General features: G+C 46.4%; 1 protein-coding gene across 1 annotated transcript in view; it reads left to right on the top strand.

The window, feature by feature from the left end:
• The first annotated feature begins 819 nt into the window (after positions 1–819).
• Khdrbs3 (KH RNA binding domain containing, signal transduction associated 3) overlaps positions 820–13,967 on the top strand; it is a 168,275-nt gene continuing 155,127 nt past the window's right edge. The window contains exon 1 of the mRNA XM_047560381.1: positions 820–1,038. Coding sequence (XP_047416337.1) covers positions 951–1,038 — 88 coding nt within the window. The 5' untranslated portion in view covers positions 820–950. The remainder of the gene's footprint in view (positions 1,039–13,967) is intronic.

Genomic DNA, 13,967 nt, shown 5'->3' with positions numbered 1-13,967 from the left:
CTGCGCTCTCAACCAAGTCCAGCCACAGCTGTTTTGGGGGAAGAGAATGACAACGCCAAGCAAGTGGTGGATGACAAAGGCGCACTGAAGGGCGCGCGCCTTTATGTAACCGACCTCGGCGGGCGCTCGGGTCGCAGGAGGACGGGACTCAGAGCCCGGGCAAGGGGGAAGGACGGGGCGTCGTTTTCCAGCAAACACGCGTGGGCAGCAGAGCGACATAAGTTGGGGAAGTCCAGCGAGCTGTAAAGCGCAGGGTGTCCGCTGCCTTTCCTCAGAGCCGCTGCGGCCGACCCGGGCTCCCTCCGGGCTCGGCCCTCGTCCCGCCTGCGGGATAGCTGGCTGGGTGACCTTGGCGCGCCACCCGACCTCTCCGGGCCTCGGTCTCCCGGCCTGTGCGGCTGGCGAGACCTTGAGAGTGTCGAGCGGCTCCGCGCGGCCACGGCCGGAGGCGGGCGGCGGCCCTGCGCGCCCCCCCGCCGGTCCCGCCAGCCGGTGCATCCCGGGCGGCCCGCGAGGCGGCGCGCGCCGGGCGGTTGGGCAGCAGCGCGCAGGCGCGGCGCGGCGGGCGGGGCGCGGGCGCGGGGCGCTCGCGCGGCGGCTCAGAGTGCGCGGGGCGGCGCGCGGAGCGGGTCGCGGCGGAGCTCGGGGCGGGCGCTGCTGGCTGGCGAGCCGGGCTGCCTGCGTCTGGGTCTCCGCGCGCGCCGCGCGCCCGGCCCGAGGCCCGCCTGACCGCGCCGGCGCCCGCAGCGCGGGGCGCGTCCCGGAGGCGGCGGCCGCCCGCGCGGGCTCTCGGGCGCCGGGGGACCGGGCTGAGCGGCCGGTGCCCGCCCCGCGCCGCCGCCCGCCCGCCCGGCTCGGCCGCCGCCGCGGTGTCTGGCCGGGTCCGCGCCGCTGGGGCGCGCGCGGGTCGGGCTGCGGGGCCGCGTCCGGGGCCCGGGCGGCCGGCGAGCATGGAGGAGAAGTACCTGCCGGAGCTGATGGCGGAGAAGGACTCTCTGGACCCCTCCTTCACGCACGCCCTGCGCCTGGTGAACCAAGGTGAGGGCGCCGGCCGAGAGCTGCCCGCGGGGCCAGTCGCGCTGGGCAGAGGCCGGGGCTGCCGCGCGAGGACTCGGGGCGCCGCGGTGACCCGGTCGGCGCCGGGCGTTTGGGCGGGGCCCGGGGCGAAGGTGGGACGCCTGGGGAAGACGGGCAGGCGCACCTGGGGCTCGGGAAGGACGCGGGAGGCCGGGGCGTTGGGACAGGACTTGCAGGGAATCTTTGGGGACTCGGGGATACCCAGGGGAAACTTCTGGGTGGGGGCTCCGTGGGGAGGAGGTTGAATGATCTCATTGGAGGGGAGGGGGACTCGGGAACCGGGTGCTCGGTGTGTCTGGGAGCTGAAGAAAGAACTGCAGGAAAATGGAAGGACGTGCGGGGATCAAATGCGGACGAGTGAAGGGAACAGGTGCTTGGGTTGTTGGTGAAGTTTGGGGACCTCGAAAGAGGCTTCTGGTCAGACCTGAAGCGCCTTAGAGGAGAGCGGCCGGGTCCCAGGGGAAGCCCAGTGCCCGGCCCACCCTCCCGCTGCCCGGGGCAGGTGGCTGCCCTGGCGGGTCAGGCTGCGCTCCGGAGCCGGGCTCGCAGGCGGCCCTTGGCTGGCGGAGCGAGAGCAGGCGGGCGGAGAGCCCTTTTGGGCTTGTCCCCCTGTCTTTGGGAAGCTCCGGGTGGGCGACCCTTGGCGGCTGACTTGGGGTTCAGGCGGAGGAGCCTGTGCTGCCAGTGCCCTTTGCACACTCCTCCAGCCTGCGCGGTGTGTTGGCACCGGAAAGTGCGGAGCGTGGGATCTGGGTTCCTGGGGCACGCCTACCCGGGACAGGTGCCCCTGGCGTGCCCTGCTGGGCGCCCTGCCTCGTCCGCGGGTGGACGGTGAATCAGCCCTCCTTGCCGGGGGCAGCCACTACTCCTGTATCCAGCATGTGTGCTTCACAGGAATTCGGGCTGGGGACACAGGGCTGCTTTTCTCCGGGAAATGACAGAAATATCTGGTCAGATCTGTCACCATTTGCAGGAATCACTCTGTGCTGTGACAGCCTGTGGTTTCCTATTTAAATTGGGGCAGCTACTCCTAATGTTGGCCCTGGCTTTTTTATTGTTGGAAATGAAAGACGAGGCAGACATATTCTATTTGTGTATGGGCTCTATATTTTGAAACTACGACCTCCGGTACCTGTCGAAACCAGTTCTACGAAGTAGCGCTTGTGTTGACTGGTGGGGATGGTGGAAAGACTCGGGCTGTCTCCAAGCACTTAAGCATATTTGGATTGTTGAACAGAAATAGGTTCACAGAGGTCTCCCGTTTTATTTTAATTGCATGCTTATTTTTATATCTTTAATAAAAAGGGCTTGTGAAAAAGTAATGGGCATGCATTCCGGAATTAAAGAAAAAGAATTGTGAGTTTTATTCCCGTGCCCTTCTGAGCAGTTCTGCAATTAGGGTTGTACTCCTTGCTCTATCATTTACATATATCTTTTGTTGCCTGTTGAGCTGTCAGCCTTGTGAAAGAAATTTCTTTGTATGTTGTATGAGATCATGATCATTAGAAATATTCTGGACTGTGGCAGCAAGTGCACTTTTCCAATAAAGAAACTGAATCAAAGTTGCAGGGTATTCAATTGATGAATAGGTTTAACTAAATGTGTAATGAGTTATCTTATTTCATAAGTCAGCATTATTTTCTGCGTCATGTTGCCCCAGTATTGCGTTGATAATACATTCACACTTCTTTTGGTTTTCGTGTTTTATTTAAGTGATAATGGCTTCCAGTTCCTTTAGACAGATATTGGGGAAATGTTGCCGTTTAGTGATTTTGGGGTGTTAAGCTTGATTACCCTACTTTTCATGACAAGTGTAATTCTTGTAAGAAGTGCATTTCTCCCATGTGAAAGGAGAGGTGTTCCTCAGATGCTCCCATTAATGCTGTTAATTAGATGGCTTCACACTAAATGTTTCCTTTAAACTCTAGGCTGCTATCCAGAATGCAAAGCTCTGTCATTTAAAATATTAATTATACTCTGTTACATAACTCCAAAATTACAAGTGCCTTTCTAAAGCATAGTGTCTGAAGTCAGACTTTGAATGTTAGTTAGGAAAGTTTGATTTTTAGATCTGATGACCATCCTTGTTATTGCCTGTATGAAAGCATTTTTATTCTCATTAAGCTTTGTTTTTAATTGTTTGCCTCTAAGGAAAGTATTGTTTTCAGAAGTCATTCTTATCCCGGCACTAAATCTTAACCTGGTACTAAATCTTGAAGGATGGTTGGTCAGCATTGTGAACTTTTATTTTACTGTGTTGTGACATGCAATAGATATATTTTATAATTAACCTCTCCAAATGGTAACGATACCTTATGCTTGCTTAGTGTTTTAAAATTTCCAAGACACCTTGACATGTACATGTATTTCTGTCTCATACGTGCATCTCTGTTAGTCAAGATATTGGTGTCTTTTCTGGGAGGGAGCTGAGGACCCCAGCTAAATAGACTTTAGATAGCCCCCAATTTGATCCCAATCATCTTTCTTTAAGGTCATTGTGCTTGTGTCTTCCCCAAAGATGGAATGAAGCTGTTTGCACATGCTAACTTAAAACCCTGCAGAAATCAACATAATTAATATGATTGTTCCTGGTTGACTTAAACATAAGGTAAATAGCGTGAGTCCTTAGGAAGACTTATCCTGAGTTTTTAAAAAGTTTTTTTGTACTTGTCTTCTTTGACAAAACAAATGTTCATTGGAGTACAGGATTTTAATGCCAGGTCAACAGGCACTTTTGAATTAAAGCCTTTCTGTAACCAGTTTTTTGTTTACTAATCAGCAAATTATGAAAATGAAAATAATAAACGAGATGTAATGAGTTAACATTTTAGAAATCCAGTATTCATAAACATCGATCAACTTTGTGGCTGAATTATTTTTTCCTAATAATCATTAACTAAGAACTTGAGCTGAATGACATCAAGAGATGTGCTCTTATCCAGTACAGATTGACCTTTTTACTTTTTCCTGATTTGTGTCCTCATGATGGGCATTAGTTACTGATTTTATTTTTGTTTCTCAGGATAACTGGATCTCTTCCCCCTCCCTCAAATATTGAATTTGTTTCTCTAACAAAAGGGTAATGCTTACCTGATGCTAAAATGGAATCAAAGCAAATAGACTTTGATATATTCTCTCCACTGCCTGCCCCCAGGGTGCCCCTGGCCCCCCCCCCCCCCCCCCCCCCCCCCCCCCCCCCGTGCCTGTAGGTTGAATTGAATTGTATCTCTTGCTAGGAGGTTAATTGGAGATGAGCGTAGTGTTGCATGTTTTATACTGTGTTTGCTAGTAGGGTTGTGCTGACTCTTACTAAAAAGCATTTTAAGAAATGTCTATGCATTGTAATTGAATCCAAATCTCCAGTGTTGGTTTGGATGGTTTTCAATCCAAGCCAAGTAACCACTAAATAAGATGACATAACGCTGTGTTTTAATTATCTGATGTAATATATGGTTGGTGGCTCATTCCCTGCCAAGGCACATTTACTTGTTGGTTACAGGAGGAAGTGTGGTTTGTTTGTGTTCAGATTCACAAAGTTCTTGTTGGGATTTCAAAATAAGTATTTTTTTATATTACATCAATTTCTCAAGTATTAGGATGCTTAGCATTACCTAGGATATATGTGGGGCATTCAGATGTATAAAGGGGGAATGTATAAACATAGGAATGCATGTCCTATGTGCATTTCTATGTAATGCATGAGACACAGTAGCCTAACATTTTATTTTGGGGATTCCTTTAGGAAAACAGTTTTGATTTGCCTGAATGCTGTCAACTGGGTAAATGAGGGAGCAAGAATGAGAATTGCCAAATTTTATTTGGGTGGGATGCCTTCATGCTATGATGTGTGAGTCTGTGCTGCATCCAGAGGAGGATGTGGTTAATTGTTAATTGTTTTTATTGTTTTATCAGTTTTTTTTTATTTGTAACTTTTTTGGTATGTTTTTGTAAGAAAATGGATGTGATGACTCAGTTTTAGGTAGTCCATTTCTGAGTTTTATATAGTGTATTATGACACAAAGTGATCCAGTGATTGCTTCAATGTTTTGGCATTTGGACATTAATTAGGTGCTTAATGATAGCCTTCCACGCTCGGCTTTTGGGCTGGTCTAGAGGTAGAGAGGAGAAACAGTCTCTGCTTTGAGACCCTGCTGTCCTGTCTGTGATAGAGGAGGGGCTTATAGGTGCTCTTTCCTAAGGAGCGTCTTATTAATCCTTCAACTGCTCTTCTGAAACATCTAGAGGCCAGATAATTTGGATCTAACTAAGACAGCGTATGGACATTCTGAGGCACTTCCCTGCCCTGTCATCTTTGTAATCTTAATACTGGTAACATCCCCACATAGTGCCAGTGTTTCAGTGGTAGGAAACAAGACTGACAATCAGAGTAACTTGCCCGAGGGACGTGCTTATAAAACATCAGCGCATGAGTTTGGTCTCTGAGTTTGGTCTCCATTGTGTGTCTCACGTGCCCTCCAGACGCTCGGAGGGCTACTTGTGAAGTTCCTGGTCAGAGCTTGGTGATAGAGTGCGGGAGCGAGAGGAGGAGAGGGAAATCCTTGGGCTTCCTAGGAGCAGCTTGTTCTTTGCTTCTTGGTCTTGCAGGATTGCAAGATACATGATACAGCATCCACATTTACGCTTGGCTCCCCAAATTGCTGCTGTTTCCTCTGACCACTTCCTTTTCTCTCTAGTGGGTTCCACTGCCCATGTTCTGGGGTCCCATGGCACTGAGTGCTTAAGTCTCGTGGGCACACTGGTTGGATCTCTCTGTGCTGGGAGGAGGAGTCTGGTCTGAACATCTCTGTGTGAAAGCACCTGATATTCTTGGTATATAGCCTTGTGACTGGAACTCCAGTCTTCATTTCATTGTTGTTTTTAATTATAAAAATAGAGGAAATAGAGAGTCTGTATGGAATTCAGCACAGTCAAGAGCCCTTTGCCAGAGCGTTTTAGAGCCCCAGTGCTGGGGCTGGGATCAGTCTGTAACAGCTGGGCACGCTTCAGGGACAGGGTCTGATGAGAGGCGTGTTAAGACAAGCGGGTCTTGCGGGCTCTTTAACTGTGGTACAGCCATAGGGGTCCTTCTCTAGGAGATGATGGGAAGATGCTGTCAGATCTCTTTGAATAGGATGTTTATTTGCTTTTATTTTTTTCTTGAGAAACTTGTTAAGCCATTGCTCTCTAGTACAATTAGTTCTCCTTTCCTAAACCTAGAATGAGATTTTTTTTTTTTTTGACAGAGTAAAAGCAGAATTTTGGAAACCCTTGTCACATGCCAGATAAGCCTTCTTATGAATTGAAGGAGTTAAACTGCAATGTCAAATGCAAAACAGAAACCCAAAGCCAGAGAGACAACTGAAATTGGAAACTGAATGCCAAGGGCAACATGGATGTCAGAAGACCCCTTTGCCTGTTGTCTCGTCCCCACTGAGTAAAGAGAGAACAGCTCCCACTTTTTAGTAAAGCAGTAAAAGCAGGGTCTTTCTCAGCATTGGGGATAATGATTATAATAAAAGCTGCCCCAGGGAGGGCCTCCCCTGTGCCAGGTGTTGTGGAGGCATCTCTGTGGTCCACAGGAGGGCTTGCAGGGTAGGTGGTTTCAGTCCCTGCCAGCTTCTTTTATTTTTTTCAGATGAGGCATCTAAGGCTCAGAAATGTAAGGTAACGTGCTCAGTGAAGGTGCACAGCTTGTAAGTAGCTAGGCTGAGATTTTATCAGTCTAGAGTGCTCTGATAGGATACTTTAACAAAAGAGATGAAAGGACATTGCTCAACATTGTTTTTAAATAAAAGTTTCATTACAGTAAAAACCATTAGGAATTTCCACTGGTGGTGATGAATTTTTAAAAAAAGGTTTCTGAAAATGTGTTTTACCAAAAAGACAAGCTCACTGTTTTTCCTGTGCTCTCCAGCAATATTTTTCAGTTTTCAGCAGGAGTGCCAGGTAAGGGTTTTTAATTATGTATATATTTCAGTGGTCAAAGAGAAAATAGGAAAACATCCTGTATAGAAAGTTTGTAAATGAAATTCTTGCTAAGGTTCTGGTTACCTTGAGGGAACCTCTTGGAGGCACAGAGCCTTTTGTAGTTTAATACTTTATCACAGAAATGGTTGAGAGTATATCAGAGATTTATAGTCAGTTTATGGTATATTTAGAAATTCTCCGTCCTCTAAAAATAGACTCAAAGAAGAAAAAAAAAATCAACGTACAAGGCAAATAATTCCTGTAAATAGTGGTTTTGGTTCTCTGGAAGGGGCGTTAGGTTTAAATGTACTTGCTTTGTAATTGCTAGTAATAGTGTCTACCATTTATCAAGAGCCTTTCCAGGGCTAGGGTGTGGCTCAGTGGAAGAGCGCTTGCCTGGCATGTGTGAGGCACTGGGTTCAATCCTCAGCACCGCGTATAAATAAATAAAATAAAGGTCCATTGACAACTGAAAAAACAAAAGAGCCTTTCTAGTTTACATGCCTTATCTATATTATTTCATTTAATTCCTCTAACATTCTTAAACGAGTAAATCCTTCTATCTTATTTTGCAGATAAGAGAACTGAGGTCAGAAAGATCAAATAATTCACCCAAGGGCCCACAGCTAGTAAGGGTGAACCAGGATTCAGATCGTCATCTGCTTAACTTTATGCAGTTCACTTGTGAGTACCAGGTAGCTGTAGAAGCTTTCTGATTTTGTGTTTGATTTTCATGGGGGATTTTGATAACTCAACTCTTCAGGTTAACTGGTGATGAACTGGTGATCTGGTGAGCAAGGAAGATTGCGTACTGTACAGAGGGACAGAGCCTGGCATGGCAAGGGACAGAAACTTTTTGACCAGAGCCATCATGAAGAGTCTGGTGAATGGTATTTACTTGGGGGAACAGCCTTGCTTACCAAGGGACAAATTGTGTGAAAAGTGTCACATGATTACAGGAGGTGACAGCTTTCTAGTCTGTGCAGCTTAGTTTCTTGGAGCCTCAGTTTCACTATGAGTAAGATTGCGGGTCTGGTGCCTCTTTCTAAGGCTGCTGTTTTAGACATTTGTATAGCATCTAACACATAATAGGTATTTAATAAACAGCTATTTTTATATAGTGCCCTGAGGCAGGTATTATAAATACTGGCATCACCTTCCAGACTTAAAGCATATTTTATTAATACATAAATCATCTAGTTGTAATTCTTGGAGTAATTTTATGATATTAGAATAATTTTAGTTTTCCAGTCCTAGAAATATTGAATAAGAAAGTCCTTCTTTAGGAAGCTTCTTTCATTAGTATAAAATTAGCAGCATCTCTGGTTTTTATTATGCTACTCAAGACGCAGCACCCGAAGCGTCAATTAACACGTGAAGTTTCATCAGCAGTCTTCTAACTGTAGAGCTTAACGCATTAAATCAGGTCTGGACACTTAGCAGCCTCCACAAGCACAGGATGTGTTAGCTGTCGATTCTTCTACTTTTTTACATTCCTTGATTTTTCACCAATCAGCCTCTGCTACTTTTTTAAGGATTTAAAAGGTGTACCTAGCACCCTATTGATGTTCTTCCTTAGTTTTGATAAAGGAATATGTGACAGCAACCTCTGTGACCTCTTTTTGGTATAAATCTTACACTTGGGGTCACTGTTGGTTCGAGTGCCCACTGAGCAATTGTTTGGGAAGAAAAGGAGAAGGGTGAGTTTCATATGTTCCTGCTTTGCTTCCAATACCGTTCGCACCCTGGTGCTCTGCCTTTCCTCCACTAGATGGTGCTCCACATAGCCGGGATACCCTCTCCACCCACATCGGGAGCTACTCCTGAAGGGAAGCTGGTCTCCTGAGCCAGCTTGCCTTGCTTCTGATTTTCATGCATTGTTACTCTCTAACTGTTGTTGTGGAAAACCATGACGTTTTTGTGCTGTAAGCAATGACTTGAGTTCCTGAGTTGTGCTGTGCCCTGTTGCTAGATTCCTTTTCGCACGTTTCTGCCTTTAGTTCTGATGACAACTATGTGAATGAAGTTAGTTTGGTTTTTTTCATTCTACAGATAAAGACATGGTGCTTAGAGGGTTATATAACTCATTCAAGATCATGGAGCTAACCTTATAGGGATCACTGTGACCTAAAGAAAAAACATTCTCAAAGATGTTAGGGTAGTCTGACTTATGGCTACCCGCTTTGTAATATGAGGTTTTGGGGGAAAATTATAATCCTCACTGTTAAATTGCATTGGACTGTTTGTCAAAATCTCTGATTTGTGTAAGGAAGCAAACAGCAGTGACAAAAGATATTGTCAGCTGGTGTGGAAAGTCCTGCTTCCTGCTTCCGTTGTCTGCTGACTCGAGTCCTGGTGGGCTGAGGGACTTGTCAGCATCAGGCACTAAACCCAGGAAGAAGTTTGGATAGAACCATGATTCTATTTTTAGTAATTTTTACCACGGCAGAATATGGGGTCACTGGATCAAGAATCCACAAGATTTCAAAAGTTTCACTTACTTATTCAACTGTTACTTGTTGAACTTGAATATTTAGCACTTCTGACTTTGTTGCTTTACTTCTGAGCCAGTTACTTTACTTCTCTCAGCCACTTTTCCCACTGCTGCACGTGGCAGTGATGCCCGTCTCATCGTGGCTTGTCACTGAGGTGAAGTGACGATGATGCTGATGAGAATATGAGATCATGACGCGCCTCTTTTCCTCAGGTCCTCTTCATATCTGAATTGCATACTTCAGCTCACCGTTATCCACCAGTACAGTAGATGACCTGCTTTCTTGTCTGCTCTTTTCTTTTCTTTAGGTCTGGTTTCTCTTACCGTCTGTTGTGCCTCCTCTATCCTCGGTACTTTGCTCTCAGTTTGAGTGGCTCAGAATACAAACAGAAGTCTAACACTTAGAAAAATCCCTTTTATCACTTGCTTGCCTACTATGTGCAAGCCATGGTTAATCGAAAATGATACTGAAATCAGATTCAGACTGTTTGCTAAGAAGAAGAATGAAGAATACAGATTTATGACAAAGCACGAGTTCCTATCTCAGCTCTGCCACTTCTTGGTATTGTGATGTCGACTGCATTAATCCCTTTCATCCTGTTTCATGTCTGCAAAATAGTGATAAAAAATCAAAAACAAACAGCTAAATTCCTGGGGGATTTCCATGCCGTTCAGCTGTGAAGGGTGGTGTGGTGACGTGCCTGGTGCGGAATCAGTACGTGTGGACGGTTGCTGCTGCTGCTGTCTTCATCGTGTTCCTGACCCGCGTGGAGGTAGACCTGTCTACAGAAGGGCTTTGAGTGTTAAGTGCCAGTTATCAAAATTAAGAAGTTTAGCAGCAGCAAAGCACTAGTAGCTGCTGCCCGCAGGCTGGTGTTGCCTGCGGCCGCATCGTTGCCTGTTAAGGCCCAGCTCAGGTTGCGTGTTGCCTGGAGTTGTCAGGGCCCCTTGGGTGTTCTGTGAGCAACTCCTCTGTTGTCCACTGCCTTTCACGATAGGCGTTTCAGAAGAACACAGGTCAGTTTTTGCAGAATGTCTTTCGGTTTGGGTGGCCTGATGTTTCCTGAAAGGTGGACTCAGGTTCTGCACTCTTGGCAGGAATGCTGCAGAGAAGGTGGTCTTCTCAGAAGACCCACCAGGGCACATGATGTCAGTGTCACTCTCCCTGTTACTGGGGATCAGTTTGGTCGCTGGGTTACTGTGTGCCAAGATATCTCCATTGTAATGTAACTGGTTTCTTTTGTGGTGAATCAGTACTTTCCTGGGGAGGTACCTTGAGACAAATATTCTGCGCCTCATGTTGCTTCCCTGAAACATTGCTGTTACCATGATGTTTATAAAATGGCAATTTGCCAACTCATTCACTTCACCTTCATTTATTTTTGTTGACTGGCTTTCTGCTGACAGTAGATCTCTTTCTCTTCTCTTTCCTTTTCTTTCTCTCCTTTCTTCCCTCCCTCCTGTTTATCTATTGATCCATCTGCCTTTCTTGTCTATAAGATATTCATGGGTTCTTTTTTTTAATACAATGGACTATAATCTTTTATTATCACTATATAAATTGATACTCAAATTATCCCAGATTTGGCCATTGAGAGCCCTTAGCCCTGGCCCCTGGGTCCTTTGACAGGATTATCCCACACACTTGAGCACATTTAGGCTTTTGTATGCCTGGGCTCTGCATCTGTGTATTCAACCAATGTTAGATCCAAAATATTTTGGGAAAAAACTGAGTCTTTATTAAACATGTACAGACTTTTTATCTTGTTCTGTAAACAACACAGTATAACAACTGTTTACGTAATGTTTGCATTTTATTTATTTATTTAGAGGAGTGGTTTTATAAATAAAGAGAGATGATTTAAAGGATATGGGAGGTATGCATAGGTTTCGTGTAAATATGATACCATGTTACATCAAGGAACGGAGCATCTGTGGAGGCTGGTGTTTGAGGCTGTGCCGGAAGCCATCTTTCAGGTTCACCAGAGAGTTCTGTATTTTTAATTTTTCAAGTTTTGTTTTACTTTCCAAGAACATTTTGTTCTGGTGCTCTGTGCTCTGCCTGCCCTAGAATCACCTGTGTCTTCCTTGATGGATACCTGTTTTCTTTTAGACAGGAATATTGTTTAGATACCGAGGTCTGGGTGGCTGGGTATGTCTGCTTCTAGGCCTTTTCTCCAGACATCTGGAAGCAGAGGTGTGACTGGCAGATCTGCACTCTCTAGGCTCATCTCTTAGCCTAGGGCCAGAAATCTTTCTCTGTAAAGGCTAAGGAGTAAGTATTTTGGGGTGTACATTGTATTCAGTCTCTGCCTGTATAGTGGAAAAGCAGTTCTAGACAGTATGTAATTGAATGAGAGTGTTTGTGTTCTGATAAATCTTTATAAAAAAAAAGCAGCACGCTAGCTTTAGCCATGAACTGAGTCTGCTTATCCCACCCTGCTCTTAGAGACTAAGAACCAGGCTTGATTACCAAATTTGGTAAAATTCTGTTTCACCAGTGCTATCTACAATTAGTGTGTGATAAAAATACCGACATGGTAATTGTGAGCTCTTTGTATTGCAGACCATTCATTTCTTTTATATAGGTCTTCTGGACATCAGTTTCCTGTGACTTGTCAATTTACTAAGATCCTTATTTGTAAGATAAAAGTCTTTTATAATACACAAAGTAATACTGAGAAAATAAGTTCATAAACTCATGAGGGCATTTTTGCTACATGATAGAGCAGTTGCCTGAGTTTAGGAAGGCCTGTGTGGAGGCAGTGCTGCATGCAGGCTGGCACCTGCCCCTGCCCTGGTCTGGTGTCAGACACTCTCCTGCAGCCTCAGCCGAAAGACAGGCCTCCAGCGTCAGTCTCAAAATCATACTCCTTTTATTGTCACAGGGTAGATTTGTTTCTTCACGATTTTCCTTATGTAATTTATTGCTCTAACTTATTCAGGAAAAGGAATCCTTTACAGCAGCGACAGATGGAGTTCATCAGGAAGCGCTCAGGTTCTCAGAGGAGAGTGTGCCCCCGGGGAAAGGCCACCTCTTGGCAGTGCCTGCTGCCTGCCCTCGAGGTGCTGATGGACACGGAAAACGAAACCAAGCACCTGGCGCTTTGCAGCAGAGGCTGCATCACAGCATCAGGGTGCGTTGTGCAGCTGTGCCAACTCAGGGTCTGCGGTGACTCGAGAGCAAGTTAGGCATGTAACGGCCACTTCCATGTTCTTTAAATTCCAGAAATCTGAATCCGTCTGAAACTTGCTGGTGAGCAGCATTTCTGTGTCAGACTGTAGTGTGGCCCCTTCTCTAGAATCCAGAGAAGTGCTCTCAGAGGTCTGTGTGGCTGGACAGTTTGTGGTCCTGGGAAGACAAAGCAGCCTCCTTCCTCAGCTTTGATTTTGTCTTCTAGGTCTTGAGGTGCCCCATGAGATTTTGCCTTTTTTAATGGTTTTTGTTTTCTTGTGTTTATATGAAAAATACTAAGGAACTTACTCCTCAGCATGTGTCTCTTTATGACAGAGAGACATGGAGAAAGGACTTTGTCCACTTCTGGACGTAAGGCTTACACATACCCCAAATTCAGGCAAGAGGAAACCATAATTCCCCACCCTTTATGCAGTCTGCAATAGTTTAGAAGAACAGGGGCAAGAAGAATGAAGTCAGCTACATAATTTGGCAGTGCTCTGTAGCATTCTGGATGGTTCTGTCACGGCTTCCTTTTCTGCCCTGGGCAGGCTCCCCATCCTTGAGTGGTGTGTGACTTCGGTGACGAGCTTTGTGAGCATCAGCTCCTTCGCCTGCACACATCACAGGGAGTGTGTGTAAAGCGCCTGACTTACTGTTTGGTACTCAAAAGTGGGTCACCTCCGTCCCCAGGTCATTGGTCCAGAGGACACATGTCTTGCTGCCTTCCTCATGGAGCCCAGCACGGAGCACTGGCCACAGAGGAGACATGCCTCAGGTTCGTGCACACTTAGGAGAGTCTTGTGAATTCCCGACTTGTCCACAGTTTTACTCCCAGGAAAAGGCTGCTGGCCGACCGGAGTTTGGTGGGGTCCAGAGTGAGCTCGTGGTGGAAGGTGAGCATGATCTGCCATTAGGACTTCGGACTTGCGTTGTGCCTCTAGGGAGGAAAGTGTAGGGTGGCTGTTTCTCCAGGCTCCTCCAGACTGGAGCAGTTTCTGGTTCTTAGTGAGGACCATGTGCTTATCCTGGGTAGTGCTGGAACACGGGCTGGGTAGTCCTTTATCCCTGCATAAAGTGTTTTCAGCTCAGTAGGAAGCAGCCAAATTAAAAGACATTTATATTGCAGGGTGGGTAAGTGCTATCCAAAGACAAATGCGGGGTACTGTGTGTGCATTATCCCAGCTGGGGGAGGGGGAAGAGACTTAGAAATGGCTCCTGATGTGTTAGTGAAACATCCTGGGCACCAGAGTG

Source organism: Sciurus carolinensis, chromosome 1, assembly GCF_902686445.1.
Source record: "Sciurus carolinensis chromosome 1, mSciCar1.2, whole genome shotgun sequence".
NCBI classification, from domain to species: Eukaryota; Metazoa; Chordata; class Mammalia; order Rodentia; family Sciuridae; genus Sciurus; species Sciurus carolinensis.
The sequence above is the reverse complement of the archived record's forward strand: the minus strand, read 5'-3'. Positions and strand labels throughout refer to the sequence as shown.